The sequence below is a fragment of the Egretta garzetta genome, unplaced genomic scaffold (assembly GCF_000687185.1).
Source record: "Egretta garzetta isolate BGI_Z169 unplaced genomic scaffold, ASM68718v1 scaffold454, whole genome shotgun sequence".
Lineage (NCBI taxonomy): Eukaryota > Metazoa > Chordata > Aves > Pelecaniformes > Ardeidae > Egretta > Egretta garzetta.
In genome coordinates, this window is record NW_009259429.1 from 1,858,720 (window position 1) to 1,867,632 (window position 8,913).

At 43.7% G+C, this 8,913-nt stretch overlaps 1 protein-coding gene across 1 annotated transcript; it reads left to right on the plus strand.

The window, feature by feature from the left end:
* Positions 1-2,478: 2,478 nt before the first annotated feature.
* DHCR7 (7-dehydrocholesterol reductase) lies at positions 2,479-8,769 on the plus strand. Its single transcript, XM_009637062.2, has 7 exons — positions 2,479-2,576; positions 3,487-3,709; positions 4,474-4,564; positions 5,236-5,449; positions 5,888-6,092; positions 7,417-7,548; positions 8,168-8,769. The coding sequence occupies exons 1-7, from the start codon at positions 2,479-2,481 to the stop codon at positions 8,630-8,632; spliced, it is 1,428 nt and encodes a 475-aa protein (XP_009635357.1). The 3' UTR covers positions 8,633-8,769.
* The last annotated feature ends 144 nt before the right edge of the window (positions 8,770-8,913 follow it).

Here is an 8,913-nt window from a genome sequence, read left to right on the forward strand (position 1 = left end):
CCACGAGTCTGCGGAGCCCCTCCGGGCCAGCCCGCTGCGCTCTGCCTCTCTGGGCAAAACGCGGGGCGCTGTGGAACGCGGCGTGTTAGCTGGGGATTTGCCTTTGAAGGATATATTCACGAACAGGAGCCTGCCTTATTTTTGTAGGGCCAAGTCTAATAGTGGTTTTTTGCCACGCGTCTGCTTGATTGAGATGCTCTTCGGTAAGTCCAGAGCATGCTGGTGAAAAGCATCAGGCAGGTGTATTGTTCCTGCTCGAAAGGGCTTTATGTTAACTTTGCGATCGGTACATTAGGTATGTGGCTTAGGCACTAAATAGCGGGAGCTTCCACGTGAATTGTGGGGCTGGTGTGGTTATTCCTGTCACGCAGCATGAGCAGTAATGCAATTTCATCCTTAAGCCCTGAAGTTTGGGTTTGGAGGAAGAGCACATCTCTGGACTTCTCTGTGCAGCCGATACTTGACTTGTGAGTTTTGCTTCAGGCTCTTGTTAAGAAGCTGACTAAGAGTTTAGGAAAGCAGTATTTGGGGGGTGTTTAGGGAGGTAACAGCAAGCTTGCATTTGTAGACATTGAAATAGTTACTAAAAGGAGTACGATTTCAATGGGAGTCTTGATCCAGAAAGGTTAGTACGTGCTAGTGATGTGGGAATAGGTCAGAACACGAGAGGTGGTTACTGCCGGCCTAGCTGTCTGTCAGGCTGGGGTGTATCTTTTTAGGGGAAGAGTCCAAAGCAGACACTTGTTCTTTAAGGTGCTCTGTAGAAAGGCAAAACTTGGTGGCAGCTGTTGGCCTTTAAATAGCGGGGAAGCATGGATCCAATATGCAACCTATTGAATGCCAGCCTTTCTCATCTAGCCAGTTCCCAGTTCAGGTAATTGGATGATTATCCTGTTTCTGTGCAGGATTAATGATAAACTGTGGGTGTGGGTGAGTCTTGCACAAAATCCCAAGTGCTGCCAGCTGCAGGCAGGCTTTTTACGAGTGCTCAGCAGAATGAGCAGAGCTTTCAAATCTAGTACACTGATCTCTTTTGTTATATTCTCTCTCCCCTGTCCTGATGAAGAGGGGAGTATTAGAGCAGTTTGGTGGCACCTGGCATCCAGCCAAGGTCACCCCACCGCGGGCTGGAGACCCGCATGCCTATGGCGTCACTGGGGCAGGAGTGGATGGCCCTGGGATGGGCTGAAACGAGCATCCTGGCCTGTGGGCAAGGTCAGGTGTGGCCCTGGGCCAGGCCGGGCAGGGACAGTAAGGCCTGTTGGTGTTCTCACAGCCCTGACAGTGTCTTGCATTATCATTTCTGTTTCAGTGGAAATAACTGCTAGTTTCTGGTTTGAGTTAAAACATCAAAGCCTGAAAAGGTACAAAACTAACAACTGTTAGAAAATTCTCCTGAATGGCAACCTACAATGCTCTGTGTGTTTTAGAGTCTATATCTTCCCATGAGTCAGAGTTCAGAAAAAATACTACTTTTTTTTTTTTTTTTTTTTGGGGGGGGGGGAGATTACCAAATATTCAGGTTATGGGATGATCTTTAATAAAAGAAGTACTTGGGTAAAGCAAAAGAAAGCTATAATGCATGTTCCACAGAGAGAATTTGGTGTTGCCTAGTAAGTTGTTCTCCGTTCCCACTGATTTCTGATTTAGATGGGATTCAAAAGAGTAGTCTTGTTTTCTTTGATGTAGCTAACATATATGGGGCAAAGGGTTGAGGGAAAAGTACATTATTTGCCAAGATCCAGTACAGGTAATGTTAAAACAGTAGCAGTTTCTCTAATTAAGAAAGGCAATTAGTTACTGAGCTTTCTTTTCAGAGGCTTATAAGAACATGGCAAAACAGTTTTCTCCCTTTGCATCTCACATATAAGTAATAAGCCATATATTATACAATATATCTTAGAAGAAATTTCCAGTTAGCAAGAAGTTTAATGGATTACTTTGACATCAGTGTTTTGCTTATGTTTTGCTGAATATAAGACCATAAGGAATTGGGAAGGATTTTTTTTCCTGCTTACCCTCCTCCCCAAAATTTCTTGTAATCGGGAGGCTATATAATAGTTTTAATAACTTTTATTTGTGTTTGTCTTCTGTAGAGCCATAAGAATTACTTAGAACCAGCTGGAGTAATACCCTAAAGGGGGCCTATAGGAAAGATGGGGAAAATCTTTTTAGTAGGGCCAGCTGTGACAGGACAAGGGGTAATGGTTTTAAACTAAACCAGGGTAGGTTTAGACTAGATATAAGGAAGAAATTCTTTACAATGAGGGTGGTGAAACACTGGAACAGGTTGCCCAGAGAGGTAGTGGAGGCCCCATCCCTGTAGGCATTCAAGACCAGGTTGGACGGGGCTCTGAGCAACCTGATCTAGTTAGCGGTGTCCCTGCTGACTGCAGGGGGGTTGGACCAGATGACCTCTAGGGGTCCCTTCCAACCCAAAACATTCTGTGATTCTGTGATTCTTTCATACAGGACATCATGGCAGCCCATCAGGAGAAAAAACCTTCTGAAGAAAGAAAACACAAAAGCACCCAAAATGATACTCAAACATCTCAAGTCCAGTGGGGAAGAGCATGGTGAGAGAAGCTGATGACCCTAATTAGTCATTGTATTTCAAACTGGTTCATACTTACTCTTATAGAGGCTACATTCCTTTCAAACTTCATTCTATTAGCAACAGATTGTTGCATTGCCCTTCTCTTGAAAGCTCATGGATAATAAGCTGCAGTAACAGATTCTGAAGCAGAGTTCTTCAGGACTTTTAAGACAGAGAGCTTGCCATGTGGCTTGGGTTAAAATGCCGTCCTCTTTGCAAAAAAGCAAAGCAAATCATAAAAATCAGTAAAATTGTAGTTCCTTCAAGGGCTGAACAAAATATTTCCTGAGACTTGGAAAATGGGCATCCATCTGTGGTTTTGCCAGCTGACATCTGCTGCTGCAGAAAGACTTATGACTCGTATCCTTCTTATGAAAGAGTCGCGCAAGTGTTAGCGGAGTATTGTATCGAAGCTGGAAACAGCCATGGGTGTTTATATGGCTTGCCACTACAGACACAGTGTGGTAGAGCAAGTTCAGCTAATAGCTGGTTGAACCAAGGTCTGTCTTTTCTGTTTCCATGCTTTGCATAACAATCTTGTGGTTTTGTTACCACTTCCAACTGAATACCAGTTATATCCATGTTTGCCATCAAAAACATGAAGGCTGTAATAATAATCTGCTTTTTGGAGGGGAGATATTATCTATTCTGTTGCTCTGGTCAACTGGCATAGCTTTATAACAGTTTGTGGTGAAGTATGTAACATGCTAAGTTTTGTATAGCTCTTTGACCCGAATAAATATATGTGCCCTGAAAACATTTTCAGTTTTCATCTGGTTGGTCTAGAAGGTCCACTGAAAAAATTGCCTGACATAATCAAGCCACTGTTCTTACTGAAAGCTGGGGGGAAAAAAAAAAAAAAGTAAAAAAAGTTCTGTTTTGGATTACAGGGAGGTGGACTGGTTTTCCTTGGCAAGCATCCTCTTCCTGCTCTTGTTTGCACCACTTATCGTGTATTACTTTATAATGTCCTGTGACCAGTACCAGTGCTCTCTGACCGATCCACTCATTGACTTGCTCACGGGGAAGAAACGTCTGTCTGACATCTGGAACAAGACTCCTACACTGACCTATAAGGCTGCTAGCATCTATACCCTTTGGGTCACTTTCCAGGTACGTTACTGAGTTACGACGTAGTGGCTGTTTTTTTCCAGCACCCATTTTGCTACTCCTTTGACATGAAGGGTAGTGGAATTTCAGACTGGCATTTACTCTTTGGTGTTTCTTGCTTTCCACGGCTTTTTGGAATCGAAATGGAGCTTATGCACTTGAAAAATAAATACATAGGGAATATACACAAATGTTCCTTCTGTGATATTCCTTGTTTGTGACATATTACTTGATGTGGTTTTTAAGAAAAAGCAACTATATAACAACAATACCCATTTGTTTTAAATTAATACACAATAAATATATCATAGACTAACACTGCAGAAGGGGTGATATTTTCTGTAGACAGACAGTAAAAGAACATTGATGTATGAAGTATAACTTAGGTTTGTAAAATATCTTCAAACTTACCAACTACTCAATTTTTTTCCAAATTGGAAGATAACTTACACGTAACGCAGATAAGCTTCAAAATGAAAGGATAAGGACCTGAATCTAGTCACCAACTGTCAAAAAAAAAAAAAAAAAAAAAAAAAAAAAAAAAAAAAAAGTATGACAACCATACATGAAGTACGTCTTTAGAATTGTATAATAGCTTGGACGTATTACTAGTCTAAAATCACAACAGCCAGATCTTGATGTACTTGCTTATCCAACACTTAGTTGAAACTGCTGTATATTATATTTGCTATGTGTATGACAGGGATAGTGGTTTTGGGGGTTTTGTCTTGTCTGGCTTTGCTGTTAATACACCCTCTCTCTCCTAGGTGTTTTTGTATGTGTTCATTCCCGACTTCTGCCATAAATTTCTTCCTGGATATGTAGGAGGTGTACAAGCAGGTGCTGTCACCCCTGCTGGTAAGTTCTTCCTGAGAATATACACACACTGTACAACCTTTTTAAATGATAGTATTTCTGTACTTACAGTCATTAATAACCTATATGTATCTGGAGGAAATGTGGACATAAATGCTTTCACCTTCCCTGTTCATTTACTTCAAACAAAAATAACAGCAATCTACATCATCTTTTAGAATAAACGATAGAATTTCTGCCTCTTACTGTCAGTAAAACTATTGATATGGCAGGCATCACACTGGCAATGGAAAAATACAGATTGATAATTTTGATGCTTAAAATTAACAGTGGACCATTGCTAGTATTTGTCCATGCAGTTGTACCTGCTGAAGCTATGTTAACGCACAAGACTTGAACAAAATGCGTGATGTGAACGAAGTGTGACAAAGGGTAACTTGTTACCTTAGTCAGTTTTAGGGGAGACTCCAAATTCACTGTCTTGGAAGTCAGAGCGAAGAGAACAACTCAGCCTAACAAAGCCTGATGATTACAGCGGAGTCTAATGGAACTTTCAGAAAAGTGCCATGAGATATTTAATTGAGAGGGTGAGGAGAGTGAGGTCATTTCACGAGCACTTGATTGAGCATCTATATATCGTATACATCTCCGTATTAATAAAAAGCTGTACTAATGCAATGTCAGTAACATTCAATTTTTTCTCCATATTTTAGGTGTAGTGAATAAGTATGAAATCAATGGACTTCAGGCTTGGATCATTACCCATGTGCTTTGGTTTGCAAACGCCTATTACTTCCGCTGGTTCTCACCCACCATCATTTTTGACAACTGGATTCCTCTCCTGTGGTGTGCCAATGTCCTGGGATATGCAGTTTCCACATTTGCAATGATTAAAAGCTACTTCTTCCCCACCAATGCCAAAGACTGGTACGTGGTTTTTAATAATGAGAGAGTACTAGGTAATCAGACATACAAATTGAACGCTGCACAGAATAATAATGACAGAATATATTTTACTGGCACAGATAGATAGGCTGATGGATGACTGTGGTTCTTTGCATCATTAGCACCATCCTCTGTTTCATGTGACTGGCAGCCTCAGTGTCACAATACTTATTTGTCACAAATAGGACAGATGTAAGGTTATAGTTAGACTGGTCAAAAGTGTTACCACAAATAAACTAGGGTACCTCATTTGTCTCTACCTATGTAAGGCTTTAGTTGGATCAATTTGTGTTGTCTTGCGCATCATTATATAGTTCTACAATTTTCATTATCGTTACATCAAGCGAATTTGAAACGTGTAGTCAGAATTACCTATATTTGTGTATAACTGCGTATGTTTCTGTTTTTTATGCTTTCTAGCAAATTCACTGGCAACTTCTTCTATGATTACATGATGGGGATTGAATTTAACCCTCGAATAGGAAAGTGGTTTGATTTCAAGCTATTCTTCAATGGGCGCCCTGGTATTGTAGCCTGGACTTTAATTAACCTTTCCTATGCTGCTAAACAACAGGAGCTGTATGGTCAAGTAACCAACTCCATGGTCCTTGTTAATGTCCTTCAGGTAAATTCAGAGAGGGATTGGGTGAGAGAATGAGGGCAGGTGAGTAGGCAAGGCCCCGATGGCGAGGCTGCAAGGGCGTGAGCGAGAAGGGGAGAGGGCACAGTCAAGAGGGCCAAACCCCTGCTCCAGCCCTGGCCCTGGCCTCTGCCTTGGCCCCAAACTTGGCCCTCCCTCGACTGTGGCCCTGGCCTCTGCCTTGACCCCAGCCATGCTTCAGCCCTAGGATCGACCCCAACTTAGGCTCTGCCTTGGCCCTGGTCTTGGCTCTGGCCCTGGCCCCAGCTTTGGCCTCAGCCTTGGATATGGCCCTGGCCACAGCCCTAGCCCTAGCCTTGACCCCAGCCCCATCCACAGCCTCAACCTCGGCTCTAGCCCTGGTGTCAGCCCTGGCCCTGGCCCCAGCCTCAGCCCAGGCCTTGACCCTGGCCCTAGCCCTGATCTCAGCCTTGCCTCTGCCCTGGCCCCGTCCTCTGCCCCAGACCTAGCCCCAGCCTCTGCCCCGGCCCTGGCTGTGTGTGCAAGCGAGCAGGTGAGAGCAAGAGAGTGTGGGTGGGCATGGGAAAGAGCAAGAGAGCGTGGGTGTAAGAGCATGGGTGTGTGTGCAAGGGCAAGAGCGTGCGAGTCCATGTGAGAGTGCAAGCGAGCATGTGAGCATGCGTGTCAAAGTTGGAGTGTGTGAGAGCACTGGGGCAGGTGAGAACAAAAAAGTGTGGGCATGTGCAGGCAAGAGCGAGAGAGCACAGGCGGGTGCAAGAGGGTGTGGGTGTGAGTGAGCACAAGAAAGCAAGAGCAAGTGAGAGGAGGTGAGTAAGAGCAAGTGGGCAAGTGAGCGTGAGAAAGTGCGAGTGGGCGGGTGAGAGAGAAGAAAGCATGGGCGGAGAAGCGAGGCGTGAGTGTACATGGGTGTGGGCATGCATGCTTGCGAGAAAGTGTGAGTGCACATGCGAGAGCGTGGGCGAGCGTGAGTGTCAGTCTGAGAGTAAGCATGTGAGAGCACGTGTGGAGAGCGTGAGCGGGCATCTTCCCCCTCCTGTAAGCCTAAGACTTTTTAAGCTGAAGAGACTTAGGGGTGGTCAAACGTGAGTACATTCCCTAAGTGTGCATCCTTACACTTCCCTTGGTTATCTTGCTTTGCTATAGCTTTGCTATAGCTTACTTGTTATTACTTTAACCATATAGATGCAGTATATTTGTGTGATATGTTCCTCGTAATACCCTGGTTTTGAGGTGTTAAAACTACCAGTCAGTTTTGAGATCTTTTCACAAGAAACGATTAGGCTGATGAATCGGGATAACTGGTTACGGTGAAACTATTCTGTTTCAGGGTATTTATGTTTTGGACTTCTTCTGGAATGAAGCCTGGTATTTGAAAACCATTGATATCTGCCATGATCATTTTGGATGGTATTTGGGCTGGGGAGACTGTGTTTGGTTGCCTTACCTCTATACTTTGCAGGTAAAAATGTGGTACGATACGTGTTTGGGCTAAAAGGAAAGGAACTTTCCAGAAACATTTTCCCAGCAGTTTAATTTTGATCTTAAATTGTTTCTAGACAGTTTGAATACTGAGTAACCATTACAACATCCCTCTGCAACAATTCACTTGTCAGAAGGCTTACTGTCCCTGCCTGGAATCGACATGTTTTCCTTTCCTCCCTTTCTTTTGTGCCCTTTTCTGTTGCTGTCCGTCACGACTATATATTTTTCTAAATCCTTTTAGTCCCTTTTTGTACTCCTGCATGTTGAGGGTTTTTTGGTGGGTGGTGGTTTGTTGGGGTTTTTTTCCTTCTGTCCTGGTTTGTCTGCATCCTTGCAACTTCCCTCTTGTTCCACCTAAGAAATGCAATTTGGGGGGGGCGGAGGGGGTGTGTAAAGAGAGAGAATGAAAATGCTGGGTGCAGAGTTTTCTGAAAATTATCCACGTTTATACTGGTGGGGAAGATTTTCCTCTTCTTTCTACTCATCTGTTCTGGATCACTGTAGGTTGAGGAGTTAGTCTGGCATCCTGAGCATCTATATAAAGTAAATCACTGCCTTTTTTTTTTTTTTTTTTTTTTTTTTTTACTGCTCCCCAGGGTTTGTATTTGGTTTACCACCCTGTCCAGCTGTGCACAGCTAATGCCATAGGGATCTTGATGTTGGGCTTGATTGGCTATTACATCTTCAGAACGACCAACCACCAGAAGGACCTCTTCCGTCGTACAAATGGCAACTGCAGGATATGGGGGAAGAAGCCAGAGTATATTGAGTGCTCCTACATGTCTGTGGATGGGACCAAGTACTACAGCAAACTGATGACCTCAGGGTTCTGGGGGTGGGCACGCCATTTTAATTACACAGGAGATTTGATGGGCTCCCTGGCCTATTGCCTGACTTGTGGGTTTGAACACGTCTTGCCTTACTTCTACATTGTTTACATGACTATTCTGCTAACCCACCGTTGCATTAGGGATGAGCACCGTTGTTTCAGCAAATATGGGAAGGACTGGAAGCGCTACACTGCTGCAGTGCCTTACCGGCTCATACCAGGAGTATTTTAAGGCTAACAGAGAATCCAGGGAAAAGAAAAAAGAAAAAGGTGACGAGGGTTTATCCACGTAGTTTTAACTAACAGAAACACTTTGTGAAGCACACTCATACAGTTCTGAAGGAGAAAATGTGTCTGGACGGTAATCGTTGCTGTACTGAAGGAACATGCAGGCAGAGTGTATTTAAAGTAAATCAAATGAGGCACTGAAATGACCTGGGTTTTTTAGAGGACTCTCTTATCTGGAACTTCCGCGCCCCCCCCCCCCCCCCCCCCCCCCCCTCGCGTTGTGAT